The sequence below is a fragment of the Hirundo rustica genome, chromosome 1 (assembly GCF_015227805.2).
Source record: "Hirundo rustica isolate bHirRus1 chromosome 1, bHirRus1.pri.v3, whole genome shotgun sequence".
Classification (NCBI taxonomy): Eukaryota; Metazoa; Chordata; class Aves; order Passeriformes; family Hirundinidae; genus Hirundo; species Hirundo rustica.
This window is the reverse complement of record NC_053450.1, coordinates 90636542-90658010: the sequence shown is the minus strand read 5'-3', so window position 1 is coordinate 90658010 and position 21469 is coordinate 90636542. Positions and strand designations below refer to the sequence as shown.

General features: G+C 42.8%; 2 protein-coding genes across 4 annotated transcripts in view; one reads left to right on the top strand and one right to left on the bottom strand.

The window, feature by feature from the left end:
- The first annotated feature begins 4532 nt into the window (after positions 1-4532).
- On the top strand, positions 4533-14153 carry FAM8A1 (family with sequence similarity 8 member A1). Its single transcript, XM_040087977.1, has 5 exons — positions 4533-5029; positions 9733-9853; positions 12099-12222; positions 12448-12587; positions 12896-14153. The coding sequence occupies exons 1-5, from the start codon at positions 4540-4542 to the stop codon at positions 13038-13040; spliced, it is 1020 nt and encodes a 339-aa protein (XP_039943911.1). The 5' UTR covers positions 4533-4539; the 3' UTR covers positions 13041-14153.
- Positions 14154-14621: 468 nt separating this feature from the next.
- The window catches only part of NUP153 (nucleoporin 153), a 45402-nt gene continuing 38554 nt past the window's right edge, over positions 14622-21469 (bottom strand). For all 3 annotated transcript variants that reach the window (XM_040087950.2, XM_040087958.2, XM_040087966.2), the window contains exons 19-22: positions 21038-21397; positions 19132-19404; positions 17708-17867; positions 14622-17243 (exon numbers count right to left, since the gene is read on the bottom strand). In XM_040087950.2, coding sequence (XP_039943884.1) covers positions 17159-17243; positions 17708-17867; positions 19132-19404; positions 21038-21397 — 878 coding nt within the window. In that variant the 3' untranslated portion in view covers positions 14622-17158. The remainder of the gene's footprint in view (positions 17244-17707; positions 17868-19131; positions 19405-21037; positions 21398-21469) is intronic.

Sequence of the window (21469 nt, the reverse complement as noted above, 5' to 3'; positions counted from 1 at the left end):
TTGGTTTGGTTTGGTTTTTTTTTAAAACACGGCTAAGCTTACCTCCGTTTAAAAAGTACCTACTTGAACTTAAAAGTAATGTTTAACAGAGCCACTGAAGATAAAGGAGTAAGTAATTTCAAATCTGTGTTCAAAAACCAGAAATCTTTTCCATGTGCTAGAGAATTAGGTGCTTGCTATGATTTCCCTGTGCCATAGTTACTTTACAGACAAATCATTTTTGTTCTTACTCTTTCCTGAATCATCAACATATCTGGATCTGCAGGACTTCCTTCAATGTTACTGCACCTTATGTTCATCACCCTGTGACTCACATGTCTTTCCTAGAGACCAAACATTTGTCCATTTGGAATGCTCCAATTCAGCGTGCAGCCTTAGTGCACTCTCCTGATGTGCTGTTCACCTGGGCTCCTTCTAAAATGTGGAAGCTTCCAGATAAATGGAAGTAAGGTTCGGTCAATTGCACAATATGCTAGCAAGCCCAGAAGTTATCAAGAACATACAGAGCAGATTCAGCTTCCCTTCTGGAGGTGATCTGGGCCCAACTGCTGTGAAAATATTGCCCAGAAGTAGCTACTGCTCTCTGAAGATGCTTATAAACAGGCCCCTGACTTATGATAAAATCCCCTTCTTTTTAGATAAAAATCATAAATAATGTTCCCCAAGGAGTGTTCTGATTCCCAGAATATGAGAACCTGCTCCGTCTTAATGGTTGAAATAACCCCGAAAAATCTTCTTGTGTGCCGAAAGTTATGGCACTTTTGCCAAAAGAAGAAGAGAGAACATTCCCTACTCCACAACCCAAAACTCAGTGGTGACTTCCTAGGTTTACCCCTCTTCCCTAGGTCTTGCTGCATGCTGAGGATCCTGCCTGACCACCAGTGGTCACCAAAGACTCTAACTCTCCAAAGCCATAGTCCCACTGGTGCTTCAACAGAGGCACCACCATACTTCCACCCTGGGAAGAGAAGGGAATGTGACAGAGAAGGGAGTCAGGTAACTGGTAAGGTTTCCCAGTGCCACGTTCCTGAGAAAAGCTGCTTTGGTGTTACTCTTCCGTCAAACAAGGCAAAGGTAAAAGGCAAATAAAGGTGTTTAAGCACAACTCCTAAACCAGACAGTACTAATAAAACAGGCAACCGCACAAAAAACTTGCGCACCCTAAGATAAAAGCAGAAAAGTTTCTTCTTTCTTTTCTCCAGCTGATTTGCTATGACCTTTTTATCAACTGTGACCATCAGGATTCTGTTTTCTCTGTATTCCACTTGAAGTTGCATCTATTATAAAGAAGCTGCCTCAGTCAAGTGTGTTAAGGCTTGAGGGCCAATCTCTCCTTCAAGTTCCTTAGATGGATGAGACAGATCAGTTTCAAAGTGCGAGGCTAAATTAATTTAATTTGGGAGGAAGTTGTACCATTTTCCACACTAAATGTATAACATTTTACATTATATTTATGTAAATGCATACATATGGTTTTTTGGCTCAAGTTTCATGTTCTGTATCTGGCTGCTTGCCCCAAAAAGGGGAAAGGTTCTCACTCTTTGGTGACTCTGTAGAGTTTCAGTGATGAAGAATCTCTTTAACCATCATTTGCATCTAATTTCACCTGGTACATGAACATAAATACTCGATACAAATGTCTAAATAGCATGAATTGTAGCTGCTGGGCCCAACGATAATTAACCACCTTGCAATGACAAGAGCTTGTTGTTGATTAATGTCCAACAACTCTCATCCAAGGACTCTTTAGAAGATCTCCTATTATTAGAATATTTCTGCATGATACAGGAGATGTGATCAGTTATCCCCCATGCAAAGGAAAGAACTGAACTTCAATGCTTTGGCGATTCCTCGGTTTTAAAAGTGGTTTAAAACCCTTGAAAACAAGATGCTGGGAGGCGTATCAAAAATGAGCAAAGGTACAATGTCTGTAGCTCTGTCAGATTTACAGTATGCCAATGTTCCATTATCTCCCACTGACCAAGAAGGATTCCCCACTCAAAAGTAACTGAGCAGGTTTTTCAGCATTGCCTATGCTTAGGGAGCTTAAGGTGGGATTCCAGATTCCCCTTAAACCTTCACTATTGTGAAGAGGATATTTAACTGCCAAGGCACTCAACTGCTTCTTACTTCCATCAGCTGGTACAACGAGCTGCCCACCCACAAGAGAAAGCAAAGTAGCAAGAAATGGGTGCTGCAGAAGACTATAAATACTGCCCTGTGTGGCAATCTGACACAGCAATGAAACAAGAGCCTCTGTCACCAAGAGCCTAAGCTGTGAGTTTCTCACTACTGGCAAGCTCGGTTGTCACAGCATCTCTGTCATATGCATCCCAGAATAGAAAAATCTTAATGCTTAAAGAATTTGTGGGTCAATTGTGAGGGGTGGGGTTTTTTGTTGTTTGTTTGTTTGGGTTTTTGTTGTTGTTGTTTTGTTTTGTTTTTTAAGAGGAAGACTGAAAAACTAATAACTGGAAAAAATTGAGCATGAGGAAACATAGCATTGTTACCTGTTAGTCCCCAGCTCTCTGCTGTCAGTGATTCTGTTTCACCTTGATTATCCAGAATAATCTCATAGTGAGGTCTAACTGTGGTTATGCCTGTGTAATGCTGCTGCTGGTGAGCCTAAAATTTAGATGTGAATGGCAGCATTATATGAAGTCTCTGAGATCTTGTAATCGTACTTTAAGATCTGATGTGGCTTTCAAAACCTGTGGCCACAGACACACACACACACACCCCCCACCAAAAAAAAAAAAAAAAAAGGCAAGACACCTCTTGGTCCTGAAGGGTTTGTAGTAAAAATTGAATTAAAAAAAAAAAAAATAGACTGTAACTCATGAAAGAAGAAGTGAAATATAGAGAAAGACATCTTGTTACATTACATTTATTGTCAGTTTTCCAAAATAGTTTTTCTCTTAGGAATTAATACATGGTTTAAAACCATGTTTTCCTCTATATGCTTGTCTATCCTCCCTCCTTTCTTCCTTCCTAACCATGTTAAGCTTGCCGTATTTCCCTAAACATTCCCTAAACCCATACTGATTTCACCAAGGTCTATGTTACAAAACATGCCAGTGCAATTAAAACCATAGCAACACAGCGAGTGCCAGCACCTTACATAACTGCATAATGTTGTATGGGTCACTGTTTGATAATCACTCTGGCAATTCACCTCTGCGTGCTTGTATTAGAGACTCACTCCACACAAACTTCTGGGACCGAAAGAGTGGGAATTTCTGTTACATACAAGGGAAAAAATTCTTTACTGGGAGGGTGGTGAGACAGTGGAACAGATTGCCCAGAGAAGCTGTGGATGCCCCATCCCTGGAAGAGTTCAAGGCCAGGTTGGATGGGACTTGGAGCCACCTGGGCTGGTGGAAGTTGTCCCTGCCCATGGGACAACCAGGTCCATTCCATGATTCTGTGATTTTATGAAATTACTTCTTTTTTTAAAAAAAATAGTTGAGGTTAAATGGGAAAATAGTTCAACAGGAAAGAGGAGAAATTTCTTTCTATGTTTGAAAGAACATAGATGTTTGCTACCTTCAACATGGGAGACATTCCAGGTTCACTTGTTAATTCAGTATCGAGCTGTGTTAACATCTCTGTCAGAACTCTCGGTCTGGTTTGCTTAGCAGTACACAGAAACCTTAAAGACTAAAAGTTAGTTTGAAGAACTGTGTTTAAACTTGCTGCTGGTTCTTTGTCCAGCATTTGAGGGGAGCAGGTCCTACGAGGAGCAGCTGAGGGCGCTGAGGATGTGCAGCGAGGAGGAGGCTCAGGGGTAACCACACTGCTCCCGGTACCGACCTGAACGGAGAGCGGAGCCAGGTGGGGGTCGGCATCTTCTCAGGAGAGGTTCAGGTTGGACATTACAAGAATTTCTTCACGGAAAGGGTGATTAGACATTGGAACGGGTGGCCCGGGGGGGCGGTGGAGTCACCGTGCTTGGAGGTGTTGAAGGAAAGCCTGGAGGTGGCACTCAGTGCCAGGGTCCGGCTGACAAATGTTCAGTCATAGCTTGGGCTCGATTACAGAGCTCTTTTCCAATCTAAATGATTCTGTGGACTGTGAGGGTTTGGTTTTGGGGGTTTTGGTTCGTTGGGTTTGGTTTTGTTTGTTTTTGTTTTGGGGTTTTGGTTTTTTTGTTTTTTTTGGGTTTTTTTTTAATGAGGTGGGGGGTTGTTTTGGTTTGTTTTTTTTTCAGAGGACGAACGTGATATGTAATAGGGGGAAAGATGAAAAGGGGGAAATAGAGGAGGAAAAAAACCGCACAACATTAATACAGGAAAACAAAAAAGCAAAACCGGCGCACCATGAGGAGTTCCAGAGGCCGCTTCGTTCGCACGCCAGGGGCAGCCGCCTCTGCCTGCGCGCTCGGCGATACCACCTTGTGGCGGAGGCGGGGGGTAGGCCTGGCTCTGCCCTGGCTCTGCTCTCCTCCTCAGGCTCCTCCCCCCCCACGCCTCCGCGATAAGTGGGAGAGGCGAGGCGCGTCTCCGGCGCACGCGCGGTGAACGCTCAGTGCCTGCCGCGATGGAGGAGGTGGCGGAGCGCGGCCGGGCCGGCTCTGGGGCGGCGGCGATGGCGGCGGGTGGCAGCGCCGCCGGAGAGGAGGCAGCCGACGCCAGCGTCGCGTCCTCACCACCGCCGTGCTCCCCTCCGGAGGGCGGCGGGACCAAGCCGCTGAGCGCGGCGGAGTACGCGCGGCGCGTACATCAGTGGCTATGGGACTCGTACTGCGGGTACCTGGGCTGGCAGTGCTGCTCACCCGCCTTCCTCGCCGCCGCCGCCGCCGCGCAGCCGCCCCCGCCCGCCGCCGCTGCCTACTACAGCCCCTTCTACCTCTTCGCTCCGCCACCGGCGCACACGGCCTCCGCCGGAACGGTGCCCCGCGCCCCCGCCGCTGCCACCCCAGCCTGGCCGGGAGCGGCGGGCGCGGTGTCCCCCCTGCCCAGGGCGGCCTCCGGCAGCGCTGCCGGCACCAGCGGCAGCGGCGCCTCCCGGGACGCGGGGCGGCCGGCGGGTGAGTGGGGGCCGGGGCTGGGCCGCTCGGCCTGCGGAGGAAGAAGAGCCTGATGAGAGCCGCGGCTCCGGGAAGCGGCTTCTGGAGAGGGAAGCCGGGGGTGTGCGACGTTGGGAGTCGCTGCGCTTCCGTTGGCTGCGGCCCCGGGCATGTGGCTGTGCCTTGTGACACAGGGTGACAGCCCTAATAGCGAGGTTGTAAATCCAGAGCCTGGTGCGTAAGCAGGTTTGGGGGCATTGGCTTGCATATGCAGCTTACAGCTTCAGAGCTTGTAAAGATGTGGTTTTTTTGCATACGAAGGAGTTGGGTTTTTTTTCCAGTGGAATTTATTCTTGTGGTCACAGGCTTGTAATGTATCTAGCTTTATAAGTAGCCTGTTTGAATGATGAAACCTAAACTAACTTTGCCTGTTTTAGTAGGCTCTTGGTGCTCAACTAAAATCATTTCGTCAAATCGAAGCAGAGAAGTGAAAGCATTGCTGACATTGAACGAGCTTAGGCAGTGGGACCCGAGATAAACAAACGTCTGTTGCAGCTGTAAACAGTGAAGGCAGTGCGCAGCAGGCCTTCTGTTTGTATTGGCTCAGCAGTAAAACAAAGTCACTCTGATCACACCAGAAGTAAAACCTGGAGCAGCAACAACTCACAAGTCAAGGAGCACCCAGGTCACATTCCTTGAATGTTCGTACCACTGTGAGCAATGGTAGGAAATTGTGGACGAGAGCACTGCTGATGGACTTTGGAAAAAAGCCAGAGCTTGTTTCTCTCTGCAGGACGAAGTATGATATTGCTGATCTGTGACGTTATTTATAAGCTTAGTGGCTGTATGTGTGTGGAAGACGTCTTTCATTCTTTTTTCCTTATTTTCAAGGGAAGGGAGCTGAGCTTCTGAGCTTGCTTCTTATTTTTTTAAGCAAATGTTGCTTAAACAGGGTTAGAACACCAAAAAGTATTTTCTGTAATTATGCCCTGATTCTGTTATAGTTTGCTTATGAACTGATATTGCCAGTCATTAAAGGAAGGGTAGGACAGAGGCTAGGCTGAAATGATTCTTGGTTTTTTCCTGGTTTTTCAGGAGCTAATTCCATATCTTAAAGGTAATTTAGGGCATGAACAGCATTTCATGCCGCTGAACGTGGTTATTCTGAATGTTGCATGCTGTTGCAACACACTTGGCCTTCTTGGGGGGACTGGGTATGTGAAACAGTGATACAGTACAGTTATAAACAAAGACTGTTGTGCTGCTGCTTTGGCTTCAGATTGCAGATGAATATATCTGGAACAGATAAAGTGATTATGGCTCCTTCTTCCCTGCTGTAGATTTATGCCCACGCAGCAGGCGAGGTAGGGCAGGTCATGTATCTGTCCCAGTGCCAGTGCAGTCTACAGCCTGTGTGCTTACGTAAGCTGAAATAAGTGACAGCTTACGTTAATGTTGCAGATTTTAAACTGGGATGTCAAAAAGTGGGATTGTTAACTGCCTCTACCACTTCAGTCTTCCTGCAGGTGTGTGCCAGAGCAGCAATATTTAACAGCACCCTGGGCAGTGGCAGGCTCTTTGTGGGCAGTCAGCATGATTTAAGACACTTCCTTGCCTGGTCCCTCCCTGCTTTACTGCAGCAAATTACTGCTCATCCGCTGGGAACGGTAGGGCAAAAGGTGCATCCGAGCCCTAGCTGCCCTGTGGCTGACTGGTGCAAACCCCTGTTAAGCACTATGTGGATGCAAGATTGTAGACTTTGAGCTGGATGGATGTTGTGTTTGGCTGTCCTTGCTGAATAAATAGTAACCCTTGGCAAAAAACTTGATTTCTGGTATGAGGAACATCTTGAATCACTGCAGTGTAAATCTGCCAGAGTCTAAGCGTTGCCAAGGCTTCTTAATGTGATGGAGTTAAACATAATTTGAATACTTATTTTCCTAGCTCCATGTAGCTTCTTCTTTATGCAGTCATTTAATTTAATTTATTCAATGGTGAATAGATCAGTCTCTTCCACCAGCTTCAACAAATGTGCTGCTTTTAACAGAGCAAATGAAAGCTTTCACCTGGTGCTGTGTGCTCAAGCCAGGATTGGGAGACTGGCTATGTTCCCTCCTGCCTTAGTTGAAGAATCTCTAATTAGAATTTAACAGACAACTTGGACAGGCTTTGACAATGCCAGTGGAATCCACCTCGGTGTTGTACATGTCGTGAGTTTGACGCTGGCCCAGTGCCAGGCACCCACAAGTGATGGCTTGGCAAAGAAGAGAAAGAAAAAAAAGTTAATGAAGGCTTGATGAGTGAGGTTAGGACCAGGAGGAATATTTCAAGGGCAAAACAGACTGAGCTTCACTTAAAAAGTGAAATCTATTACTAACAGAATCAGAGGAGTGTAATGGGAAGTTAAATAAGCCCTTAAAACACCATTTCCTCCCCAGCCCCTCGCTCCTTCCCATGGACAGTGCAGCATGACAGGGCATGGGGGTTTTGGTCAGTTCATCACTGAGATCTTCCGCTGCTCAGAGGAGTCCTTCCCCTGTCAGGCCCTGGGGTCCCTCCCACAGGAGGCAGCTGTCCATGAACTTCTCCAGCGTGAGTCCAGTCTCACGAGCAGCAGCCCAATAGGACCTGCTGCAAATGTGAGTCCCTCCACGGGCACACAGTCCTCCCAAAACTGCTGCGACGTGAGTCTCTCTTTCCACTCTTGGAACAGAGTCCTCCAAGGACAGGCTGCTCCAGCCTGGAAGCAGGGCCCCTCTCTCCATCGGGTCTTCCACCGGACGATGACCTTCTCGAGGGCATCTACCCCCTCTGGTGTGGGCACCTTCTTGATGGGCTGTGGGTGGATCTCTGCATCCCTCATGGATCCCCAGGGGCTGTGGGTGGATCTCTGCATCCCTCGTGGGTCTCCAGGGGCTGTGGGTGGATCTCTGCATCCCCCGTGGGTCCCCAGGGGCTGTGGGTGGATCTCTGCATCCCCCATGGAATCCCTCAGGGCTGCAAGGGGCACAACTGCTTCACCATGGTCTCACCACAGCCTGCAGAGGCTCTGGCACCTGAAGCACCTCCTCCCCCTCCTTCTCCACTGACCTTGGTGTCTTCAAGTTGTTTCCCTCACATATTTTCATCCTCTTCTCTGACTAGAAGCAAAACCCATGACTGTGTTTTAATTTACTTCTTAAATATATTATCACAGAGGCATTACCAGCTTCTCTCATTGGCCCACTTTTGGCCAGCAGCATGTCCTTCTTCAGAGCCATCATCCATTGGCTCTGTTGGGCATGGTGGAAGCTTCCAGCAGCTTCTCACAGGAGGCATCTTGGTGGCCCCCCCGCTACCAAAAACCAGGCTGTTTGATGGTATCGATGCCAAGTGATCAGTGTGTGAAATGAAGCTATGGTATAAACCCAGGTATGTTAAATAAGAGCTGCTCTTAACGTGATCTCTGCCTGATTCCCAGGCCTGCCGGCCCCTGTACCTCTTCCCGACTGGAAGATGACTTCTCGGGATTTTTCCCAGTTTTTAACCTGTGTTTTCACAGAGGTGTGTCACCTTTCTAGTGGCTTTACCAGATGTCGATATTCAAACCTAGTCACTGATTGGTTTTGCTAAACTTCCTTGAAAAAATCACTTCCCTGCAAACCCAGCACATTCTCCTTACCCCATTTATGAGTGCTGTGGACTTATGGCTTGGCTCTCACAGCTCACGGGGCCATGGCTAGCAGCATCTGTCTCAGCAGCTGAACTGAGGAGGCTTATTTTGAATAAAATTTGATGATGTTTTTTTGAGACGAGAGAGCGGTGTGATTTTCTTTCCTCTTTTGTCCTTTCTCTGTGTGGGGATAAGTATTCTCAAAAACAGTAACAAAAGCAGTTGGCTGTTTTCCACAGGTTCCATCTGGTAGTAGAAGGGCATTTCTAAGTGAAGTTTTGATGTGAGTCGTTGCAGGTTTCGTGTCATATTTATCCTTTGAGAAGCAGAGGAGTAGCTGGCTCCAGATGAAATTATTTTGCAACACCATTTCTTGGAAACTTTCTAAGACACTAATGTTTTCTCTGCTTGAATCACCTGAGCACCAAAAGCTTGTGACTCCTTAGTTTGTGTCCATAAGCACGTTGCAAATTAAATAGGAGAAATGTGTTAAGTTTTCTGGCTGGGGGCAGAGCAGTATGCTGTGTTTTATTATAAGTAGTCTGTACAAATCTTTATGCCAAGTATGACTGATATTTTCACCCATTTCTGTTTGTATTTGAGTGGAGATAAAACAGGATGTGTTTTACTCTGAGAATTGGTATTTGCAATGCATGGAAGCCTTGGTGCTTGAGGGATAGAAAAGTTATGGTAGGTCTAATTTTCTTTTTAATCTAACCTCTCAGATTTGCATAAATCTGTTCTCTATGAGGCTGTTCTAAACACAAGCACACAAAAACTGATGCATCTTCAATGTACTTGAGTTCTTTAGCAGGATATGATTTTGCCTGTGACCCTCATTACGAGGGACTCAGTTCTGATAAAGTTCTTGAAGAAGCTTCTTCTGATTCAACTTAAACAATTCAGATTATTTTTTATGCCTACATTTTTAGAAATTTTCTTTAAGAACATCTGAGCATACCTCTTGATTATGTTCTTGCAGAGAAGTTAATGTGGGTTGTGCTTTAGATGTTAGTGTTAACTTTGTGTTAGTGCAGTAAAATCTGGGTAATGTGAACTATTTCTGTTGCAGGTCGGGAGTTCCTTATCCCTTCACTGGCACACAGGTTCATAGCAGAGATGGTGGATTTTTTTATTCTGTTCTTTATAAAGGCAACCATCATTTTAAGTATTATGCACCTCAGTGGAATAAAGTAAGTTAAAGCTTTGTTACATACAGCTTTAAGCTTTTCATGCTCTTTGAGGTGTCAGGTTGTATTTATGGTATGTTTATGCATATGATATCATTAAATAACTGACAGAAGTTGAGGAAATGCACCACTAGGCTAACTTGCTTGTAAATACCTCCTGATTTTGGGTCAGCTGATGGAAACACAGAATTTGTACAGAGCTTTAGGCTCACAAACTCCCTACTTAGGAAAGATTAGACTTGCACATTTATGGGGGGGGCGGATAATGAGATTATTAAAAAGTTCTTTATAATTTGCAAAGAAAAAGCATTGACAAAATTTTTAAATGGCCTTTAAAAATGTACTAGATCTCACTGGGATGAAGTTAATCTTCTGTATAGCATGTTCCGTGGTGCTGTGTTTCAGATTTCTGACCTAAATAATGCTAACCACAGCACCACCCCCACCCCCCCCCCCCCAAAAAAAAAAAAAAAAAAAAAAAAAATCTGATCAAGCAGATCAAATATGTATGTACTTTGAAAATATAGCCTGGTTGCTAGGAATGCTGCTACACTGCAGGTTTCACTGGATATAAATTGGTTTCTTAAAAAATGCAAGTAAGCATTGTGTGTGTCAGCTGTACACTAGAGTGAAAGATTCGTCATTTCATATTTTTGTACACAGATGTAGTAATTTACCTCAAACGCTTCCCTTTTTAACTGCTTCTTTAACTGTAGATGTCTTATTCCTTAACTCAGTTATTCTGCTTTGGGTTGGTGTAAACAAATATTTCAGTCTGATTAAGAGATGAGATCTTGGTGTAGTTGATAATTCCACTACTACACAAACATATTTCAGAACCCAGGCTTTCTGCTCAAGAACCTCCAAACCTTGCCTGACTGTAAAGTGATACTGTACAGATAACATCTTCCAGACACTTCACCTGCGGCTTGAAAGGGGTGTGGAAGAGGTTCAAATCCAAAACAGTAAATGCGTTGATGTAAATGATCGCTGGGTTTTGTTCAGATAAGCAGCAATTAAAATGCCAAGCGTTAATTTCTGTTTAGTAGCCAGATTCCAGCACCTGTAACCTGACAGCTTATGTTTCCATTTTGCCTTTAGTAGGTGGAGAATGATAAGTGAAGTACTGGAAAGATAGGGAACAACTATATGTGTATTGCTGCTGTGAAGTGATGGAAGAGTAATTTAGAGCATTTTCAATATTAATAATTTTGTGAGAGAGCTGCTTACAGGGAACTTCAGAGAAATGTTCTGGGGGCTTTCCTGCTTGAGACGTGGTGTGCTTGGGGTTAGGCTGAATTGTCATGGAAAACACAGGTCCTCACAGGTTCAAGAAAGACATTTCAGGCCAAAGCTGTATTGAAGGGAAATGCAGGCTATGCTACACTGGTTTTTTAATTCCTGGGTTGTTTTGGTTTTCCTTCAGTCCTTAAATCTGAATAAAGAGGAGGGCAAGTAGCACAAATACTAGACGGACTGTTTCAAAGTGGGACTGACCAGTTCTATGTGAGCCTTAATTAGATGCATGAGTGAAAAATTCTTGCCTTAGCGTGTTACAAGTATATCCATTCCAGGTATCAGATAAGAATGTTAAACTTGTGGAGTTCATTTTATGAAAATATGCCATTAACTCCAAATTGATACTTCACATAGCCCTGTTAGGCTAAAACCCGTAAGATTTCAATTGTTTTACGTTTAAATCCTCCTATTGCATACCAAGGTGCCTCCAGATGGGTAAAGTGAGCAGTAAAGAATAAGAATGAGAAACCTGATCATGCAGAGGAGGACACAGGGCTCCCTGATTCCTTAGGGAGACTGCCAACTTCTCCCTTGCATTCGTAAAGAGTACCCTTTTCTTATTCCTTGAGTGTTTGTGTAAGACGATACTTGGAGACTTGGATGCCTTTCGTTCAATATCAAGTTAGATGATTATGTGCAGAATCTGTTTACCTCCCAAGAAATGTGAGAATTTTAAGAACAATTCTGTAGCTCACTACCCAGGGACACCATTGTGCAAAAGTGGTAATGAAGAATGATCTTTCCCTAATGAAAAAGACAAAACAAACTAGGCAGCAGCTCAGAATGAAACTAAGTGTCCTGAATTCTAATGGCTTGTGTAGTATCAGAGAGGGCAAGGAGCTTTTGTTCTCTTATAATACCAGAATGGAGGGAGTGAATTCTGGTATTAAAGGGGTAACGCTGGTATTGGGAGAAGGATGGTTTTAAAGTTCAGTTTTATTTTGTACAGGGACATCTCTAAATTTGCAATGCATTACATCATAGAAGAAATAGATGAAGATACGTCCATGGAAGATTTGCAGAAAATGATGATAGTAGCTCTCATCTACAGGTTATTAGTCTGCTTTTATGAGGTAACTACTCATGAACATTAACTCCTGTAATTAATAGTTGTGAGTTGTTGAAGAAACAGTTTTTAAAAAATAATGTTATCATTGGCCAATAAAGTAAATCCTCTTTACAGTATTTTGGATTATGCTGAAGCTCATGAGATTCACATAGATCTGAGGATAACCAAGTTTGTGAGACCTGTCAACAACACGGTGGTGTGTGGAATTGAAATAAGCTTTCTTTTACAGATAATCTGTATTTGGGGAGCGGGTGGAGCAACCCCAGGGAAATTCTTGCTTGGACTGCGAGTTGTGACGTGTGAAACATCTGTACTTATTGCACCCAGCCGTGTGTTAGTCATTCCATCGTCCAACGTCAGCATGACAACGTAAGTGCTCCTGCCTCAGTCGTGCTGTGTTCAGGTTAACAGTGTCAAAGGCTTGTGATTTGGAAGGAAGTTCACCAATGCTTTGTTGTCGACCTTTGCAATAATCAGACCGCAACAGATTGTCATACTGTCAGATTCTGTGATCTAAGAATAAAATGGTAATTATTCGGTCACATGGAGTATTCTTCAGTGTAAGTGGTTAAATCTCCTCTAGGGCTTGACTTTTGTGCTGTGCTAAACTTGGAAGTTAACTACTAATGTAAGCAGAAAAGTGAAAGTTGGCACTGAATGTTCTATTCTGATTTCAGGTCCACAGTACGGGCTTTGATCAAGAATTTTTCTATTGCATCATTTTTTCCTGCCTTCATTACACTGCTGTTTTTCCAGCATAACAGAACAGCCTATGATATTGTAGCAGGAACTATTGTGGTCAGAAGAAACGGAGTCAGATGATACCAAAAAATGAAATTTCTGGACTGGTTCTGAACATCCCCTCCAAACCCCAGTGAATCAAGACCTACCCCAGAACTGAAATTGAGGTGTCTGTTGGAATCTTTTGCCCTAATTAAATAGGAACTGATTCAGAAGCTAACGAAAATGTATGGTTCCTGTATGATGCCAGCAACTACCTTTGAAGTATTGGAGTTTTCATAGACGCCAAAGAAGTTTGGGAGAGAAAATGTGTATTAAATCCAGGAGTATTAGCCTCTGACTGATGAGACAAAAACTGTCTGCTTTGACTGGAAAAAGGAGCTGTTCTGTTTATCAGTCTGTGGAAAGCAGATCCCTAGGAATACATGAGTGAAAGAAATGTTGCTTACAGTTTTGGATGTTGGCAGGTAACTAGAAAATGAAGTTCTTTTCGAATTGCCTGTCAAAGGATAAGGGAGAAGAGACCTGCAGTATTAGACAGCAAGGCAAATGATGTTAATTAAATTGCCATGTATGCAGAGAGATCAGCAGTGGTTATCAGTGTCTTTTATTATTGCTTCACAGATCATATTCCCTCACCTTTTAAGTATTTTCTCACATTGATGTGAAAAGTTTTTTTGCATGATTGTTTCAAGCATTGTCACTTCACTTGTCCAAGCTAACAAAGAAGTGAAACAATAACTGCTTTTTCCGCTGGGAAGGGTATATTACACTGCAGTATTAGTGATCTGGTGTGTGTAAATAATTCTGGAGCCATCAACAGTACAGACCATGCTAATGAAAGGTAACTTTTTTGCTTCTGTTGGGAGTGAAAGCACTTGTCGATTTCTTGCACATAATGCAGAGCAGAAGTGAATGTGTTTCAGGAGCATGCAGAAAACATTAACTGAAATGTGTTATGGGTATAAATCTGCAGAAGTACAAATACTGGTTATTTTCACTTTATCATTCTGGCTAATTGTTTGTATATTTGGAATAACTTAAATACTTAATAAAGAAACCTAGTATTTTGCATGACTATATCACCTTGATGATTCATTTATTCTCATGTTATTAAGTATCTATGGAAGTTAATACAAGCAATAGCAATGTTTTACTGAAATCTATGTCAGTGTTTGGAACTCTTCAATCAGTTTTTGTGTGTTCCTCTCTTAGGCCTAAAATGCCACGCAGTGGCTGAAGTTCTCACCCTGCCTTCAGTTTTGGACAAAAGCTTGTTTGACAGTAGAAATGTTTGAGAGCTTGGTTATCACTCTTGTCTCCACGTGCAATAACCTAATCATTAACGTGTTCATATGCTGCAGTATTTTCGTTTGACAAGATGTACGTGTATGACTGTACTGTGCGTGCATTTCAGTTTTCATTTGGAACAGTGATTCAGCATGAGATCCCATGCTTAACAGTTGCAGAATGACATTTTGCTGTCCATTACATTTCCAGAATGAAGTCACTAACTTTTTAGATAATTATTTTTAAATATTTATTTTTCAAGTAAAGAAAAAAAAAAGTTGTCTCTGTCAGAACGGTTTTTGAAAGAGTCCTTGTTCAATGACATTTTTGAATACTGCCAGGCGTGGTAATCCTACCACTTAGGTGGGCAGCCTCTTCCATTGCTTGACAGTCCTTTCAGCTTGAGGCCATTTCCTTGTCCTACCACTTCTTACCTGGGATGAGAGACCAACACCGCCCCCCTCCTACAGCCTCCTTTCAGGCAGTTGTAGAGAATAAGGTCACCCCTGAGCCTCCTTTTCTCCAGGCTAAATGCCCCCAATTCCCTCAGCTGCTCTTCACAGGACTCATGCTCCATTCTTTCAAAGACTTAAGCACTGCGGTCAGGCATGACAATCAGCCTGATGAAAGCTAAAGCTATCAGAACCAACTTAAAAGTCCTCTCTAGGGTAAGTTTTGCCTATTCACAAGAACTTTTATTCTCTTTACTGGAGCAGTGACCTAAAAACTGGGATTCAGAAGGAGGGGGATGGGGAAGGGAAAAGCAACACTTGTTGGCTAAAACTTCATTACTGCCAGTTCAGGTATAAGGGAAGGTATCTCTTACCCTGCAGAAAAATACCACCCCTTGCACAGCAGGTAAAGGAAACAACTGCAATGCAAAAACGGAGCCTGCCCGTGGAAATGTGTATACATTTGCTGCTGGGTGGCTTTTACTTTGTCTTTTGTGCAAGCTGCATCCCATATGCAGTTTGTTTCTGCCTGAAGGATAAGTGCTTGGCAGGTGATTTAGGGCTAAGGGAGAGAAAGTGGAATTCTGTAGCATTTTTCACATATAAAGGGCTAGGAACAGGTAGTTGCATATAATCCTTTCATGGCTACAGTGCCATGATCTGACTGTGTGAATGGTTTGAAAGTTGAGTTGCTGAGTATTCTGTTTTTAGAAAGAGTGACTAGAGCCCAACACATGAAAAGAGCAGTTGGCCTTTGCCCTCCTGTCATGTCCAGCTTGTGCTTGAAAGGCACCTCACCTCGTACCAGCAGCACCTGCTGGAGCAGGGAGCAGTGCTGGGATGCACTGCCAAGGCCCCAGCAGTGCCTCTGAAGACATTTACACTACTGACAGTGATGCAGATCTCTGCCCTTCTAGCTGAGGGAAGAATTCACATCTGAGTCAGAGGCAGACTGCTGCTACTTGGTACAGATTCAGCTGTGGGTCCCTCACTGAACAAGCATTTCCTCTGATTTTACTGGAATAATGTCTGTTCTCCAAAGAGTTCCCATAACTGCTACAGAAGCAGCCCCCACTCCCTCTTACTCATTTCCAAACTTTGCCGTTAGAACGGTGGTGAATCTTTACTAACATTAGGTTGGGGTTTTCTTAATAGCACTACAAAAAATTAACTGCAGGCAGCTGTCACATTGATAGGCTGCTCCAAGCTTCAGCCTGCAATAAAACTCTCCTTCCTAACAGGAGACCTCACTTAAGAGCCTCTAAAACCAATGCAAAAAAGCAGAGGCTGAAGGAAGCAGGAGCCATTGCTCAGGTCAAGGGAAGCACCTCTTACAGTGACAGCTGGGAACGCCTCTAGGGAGAGTTAAAATTGCCAGGTAATATTTTGCAGTTTTTATTGATGGCATTTATCCCATGGTTTAACATGTTAATTATACTGTAATAAACATGGCTTTAATATTAAACTTTTCCTTATTATCCAAAGTCACCACAGTCCATTTCAGTAAATATAAAAATATATACTTAATACTTTGTACAATACTGGTTTTTGGTCCAAACAAAAATGGATCAGAAAAGCCAATAAACTTACTTTAAGAATTCCCAATTTTAAAGATTTTCTATATGGATTTAGGCAACTTTGAATAATGGGATTTACATAAAATCTGAGACAATACTAAACAAAAATGGCTGTAACACACAAAATTAAAATTTCAATTTCACAGATTTGTTATGCCAAAAAAGTACAGAGAAACAAAATTGTATTTACACATTTCATAATAAAATAACAAGGCGAGACAGGTGATAAAGGGCTGTAAGAATGAAAATATAGAAATAGCATATAATTATTAAATGAAGAACTACAGATCTAACAAGTCCTTAGCATGGATCATTCTTTAATCAGTCTTCCCCTATCAGAAAATTTTAGTGCACAATACACCCAAACTCACTCACTTCACACATACACCAGCACAAACTCAGCATAGAAATCATTCATTATCAACATTCTCTACTCTATACAGCATCCCTCGCTGATATAATTACAATTTCGAGGCGTCAGTAAACGCGGATGAGCGCACGTAGTGGTGCGGATGAAGAGGTATCGACAAGCCATTCACTGTGCAGGCTCTACTCAGGGCTACAGCCAGACCATGCCGAGTCAGTGAAAGAAGTAACTTGAGACTTTTGCTTGAGAACAGCCTTGTTGCCAACTTTACTTGCTACCAGAAAAACGTAACGGGGAGGGGGGAGGGAAGGACAGGAAAGCTAAGTTTTATATTCCTTTAGGCAGATCTGACTTCCAACAAGCCAGTGTGAGGTACAATCCCAGTAACTGAACAATTCAGGGTAGTAGCTGAACATTTCAGGATAGTAGCTGAACAATTCAGTCAGGGTAGAAGCTGAACAATTCAGGATAGTAGCTGCTTCCAATGTTTTTGACGCTTTACCAATCAGGCGTTTACTTTCTACGTCTAACTGCAGTCTTTATCTTCCGAGCAGGAACTGAAGATCCAGAGGCAGAGAAAACATTTTTCCCATTAGTCCTATTAAAAGAAATTAGTAGTTCAGAGTTTAGGACAGAGTGTAGCTGAAAATTCAGTAGCAGCACTGAGTAGATATTCCAGAACAACTGTTTCATAGTCTTGTCTCACTAGTCACCAGCTGGCAACAAGCAGCAAATGATGAACAGGAGGAAGAGAGTTCCAGAACCCAATTAAATCTCTCTTATTCAGAAGGTAAGCAGCAGCATAATGGCTGGATACGGGTTCTATCTTTCAAGACCAAGACAATCTCACATGTGTTGATGTGTGACATTCCTGACAGCTAGGCTCCTTTAACAGATAGCGGTGCTTAGTTAGCCAGTCAAGCTAATGCAAGGAAGGATGCCAAATTTAGTTTCAAATTCCAAGGTTCATCTGAACACCTCATGATTTAACAGCAGTAGAGGCTGAACACTGTCCACTGATATTACCCGAAGCTCAAGGGAAATTCTGATATGGTCTCTTACCCCACTGTAAATGCTGAATGCTGGTTGAACGAGAATCCTGAAGTGCCAGAAGGCGGTGCAGGAGGTGCTGGTGCAGGAGGATTTGCACCAAAAGTGAATACTCCTGGGTTACTTGGAAAGCTGAAATTAGTATTACTACCTCCAAACCGGAATACAGAACCTGGGAAGATGGGGTGGAAGCAGAAGAAGGAAGAAAGCTGAAATTTGAGTTCATCCTTTCCAGCAACATCCTCATGTTCTTCCCCATTATCTTTAAAGATTATTCTTTTTACAGGTTGCTCAAAATGACTAAGTTGGGGGGGGGGGGGGGGTGTGCACCAGAAGTGTCAGATTACTACAGGAAGGGTTTACTTAATGAATCCATTCACACAGATAGAGGAATTTTTAATTAGTTGTTTGCTAACTTCTCTGCCACCATTAAATTTATACCTGTGCATACTGAAGTTTATTAATCAAGTCTTAAATTGTAAATTTATATTCAGGTAAACTTTCCAGTGTTCACGCAGTGAATTTGGGGACTTCCTTTCCTTTAATGTGCTAACAGCACCTCATCTGAAAAACCCCAAACATTCCAACCATCAGAGTAAACTAATAAGTAATACAGAAAATCCAGGGAGAACTTTACCTTTAAACTGCTACCTGATTAATGAAAAATGAGTAATGTGTTGTGCACTAATCGGCTTGTACTAATCTACTGATTAGTACAAAAATGTTGGTTACTTTCAATGGAGGTTATTTTGTAAAACTTCTGAGAGGTAAAAAGGAGGCTTTTCCCTTTTGATATTTGATGTGGTATCAAATAGACATTCTGGCACTGCTTTTATTTTTTAACTATTACGAGTATGGAACAGGTCTTTCTTAAGTTACAAGGCTCATTCTTTCTGCCCCTTTCCCGTGGCATTTTATACTTAGTTAATAAAAAGATCTTAATACAGTCTTAACCCATAAATGCTTAAAAAAACCCTGAACAATTCTGATTGTATTTTATACAATGAAGCCCGTTCAAGTCAGATAACTAAGAATTTCTCAAATCAAAAAAATAACAATTTTGCAGCGTGTGTGCTCTTTTGTTTTGCATAATCTTACCAGTGATTACTCCATGGTTTTCAACAGTTCATTTTAATCATTAGGTTTCTAAAGAAAATAAAGCTCAAAATTTAGTTGTAGAGTTGCAACCTCCGTGTCTGCTAAGTCTCTTGTGGAGGCAGCTTAACTGTGAAACTGGATACCAATGGCACATTGTGTCTCCCAGTCAGGACTGGGACATAAATGACAACCCTATAACTATTATTTTTATGGAGGGCAATTCCTATATTTAAATACAAACACAATGCCAAAGTTTTTCTCCATATAATTTATGGGGCACTTCACGAGAAAGAAAATAAAATATATAATCCAAAAGGAAGAGGACGGTCGGCACTCACCAGTACCGGGGGTACCAGAGCCAAAAGCTGGCTGATGTGCTGCCTGCTGTCCAAACACAGGGGGCTGAGTGCTGCTTGTGACCGAGCCGAAGGCAGAAGGAGCAGGCTGAGAGCCACCAGAAAACAACGTTGTCGACAGCGATCCAAAACTTGGAGCGCTTTGCTGGCCGGAGCCTGGGCTTGGGCCAAATGTTGGTGGCTGACTGGCGCCAAAGGCTGGGCCAGCAGCAAGCGCCGGAGGCCCAGAGCCAAAGAGAAACGAAGACGATGACCCTTGGGGGACAGAGAGGGATGTCAGCATGGGCTCCTTCCCGCCCGCCCTCAAGAATGAATCCAGAAACAAAAAGTTCTCAAACCTTAGGTCTGATAGCTGAATACTCATCCTAATTTCAAACTACCTGTGTGAGTATATAAACCAGATACTACCTCAGATAGTATCTGAGATAAACAAATACAACAGAAACTGCATCTTTTCTTTTAAGCAACATGAGAAAGGCTGTGTTTATGAGAGTCGGACAAAATTAAATCTCAAACTTGCCTCTTCATGTTGTACAGTAGATTCCTATGAACAGTATGTTTTAATCTGTATTTAAAGATTAAAAGCTGTTTCTACCACATGTATGGAATATTCATTCAAACTGGATTTTTCAGACATGCAAAATACAGCCCCTGATTTACTAGGACTAGAACATGTATCTTTTCTTTTCAGCAACTGCACCCCTCCCCTGTTCAAGTGTTTACCATGAACTTCTGGAGGCCAAATCAACCTTGCAGTAAGCTCAAAAACTTGGTTTAGCAGAATAATTCTCTACCTATCATCAACAAACAACCATACCAATTGCTGAGCTGCATGGCCAGCAGAAATAATCACAGGCAACCGAACAGTGACTCTGAACGTACATGGCAGATCTGCTATGCAAAAGGGACATTTTAAAAGCATTACTGATGCTCATGCAACACAAAATACCCTCTTAATTGCACCAAAACTTGGAATGGCTGACTTCCTTTCCAAGATGAGATACATGGTAAAACTTAGGTTTCTGAATTTGGGAAGATGTTTGAGATACGGTGTCACATAACAAGATTACACCAAAAGTTACTGATTTGTAAGCAGTTTAAGTTTTTCTGTTGGTTGTTGTAATTTAGGACTGTTTTCTCTGTTTCTGATACACAAAAAAAGTGTGCAAATTAAACTTTTGTGACTGACAAAGTTAAGCCATCAGGATCAAACTAGATTAAGTCTTTCCCATACAGATTTAATCTTACTTCCAACATCCGCCATGGCTTATAGGAATACAGATAAATTGGTGGATTTAGTCTTGAGTCATGCATTTGTTCATGCAATTCAGGCAGTGGAGTAACAAACAACATAAACATGAAGAAACTCTGTATTTCTTACTGCTGTCTTCTCTAAATGCCCAGAAAATTAACATGCACTAGCCATTCTCCTTAGTAGAAAACAACCCTCAAGCAGCATTAACTGCACGTCGAGGTACTCCGTTTATATATACTTGTGAGGGAAGGACTTGGCAAAGCTTGACATTCAGAGTTTTAGGTACAGGAGCAAAAAAGTAGGAAGTTTTAATTCATTGACTTCTAACTGTAAACACTGGACTAACAGTGATTGAAAAAGGAAATTATCATTCTCATGAAAAACTCCTGTACAAACTGAAATCCAGTAACGGTTTGTCCTTTGCATAAAACAATGCTGGTGCCAGTTCATTCTTAAACTGTATTTCCCACACTGAAGAAAAATGAGCCCAAATTAACACTGCTGAATATAAATCCTCAGTATTTTTATCTACTTCCACGCATTTAGCCTGCACATTTTCCAAAGTACAATATTCATGAAACAATATCTCCTTAGTCCATTACATAATGAGAAGAGCAGCTATTTAAAACACACCTGTTGAACTGGATGTAGTTGTGGCTCCAAAAGTAAATCCTGAATTTGCTGCATTGGTACTGCTCTCTCCTGAAGCAAAGAGAAATGGAGTAAGAGTCGAGCCAGTGCTGGAAGATGTGGTTGCTGGTTTGTTTTCTTGAGAGAAGCCAAATGACTGAGCCGTTGCAGATTCTGCAGGATTGCCAAAAACAGAGCTGGTCACAGTGTTGCTGGGTTGTCCAAACACAAAGGGAGTGGGAACTGGCTGAGGATTTGAGGAAGAGAGGGTGCTGCCAAACATGCTGCTGCTGCTGGCTGAAGTGGTGGGTACCACTGTGCTGGAGGAACTGGAGCTCAAGAAGCTGAAGGATGCTCCTTGATCTGAAAGGAAGAAACACAGTTATTACTAAGTCACACAAATGGAGTTTAGCGACCAAGAACTTCTCACACAGC

What these genes read in the sequence shown, in the direction of transcription:
- FAM8A1 (XM_040087977.1), top strand. Translation starts at nt 4,540, where the DNA reads ATGGAGGAGGTGGCGGAGCGCGGCCGGGCCGGCTCTGGGGCGGCGGCG. An exon ending in GGACGCGGGGCGGCCGGCGG is followed by an intron (nt 5,030 to 9,732) that starts GTGAGTGGGGGC and finishes TTTCTGTTGCAG; the next exon opens with GTCGGGAGTTCCTTATCCCT. An exon ending in TATTAGTCTGCTTTTATGAG is followed by an intron (nt 12,223 to 12,447) that starts GTAACTACTCAT and finishes TTTCTTTTACAG; the next exon opens with ATAATCTGTATTTGGGGAGC.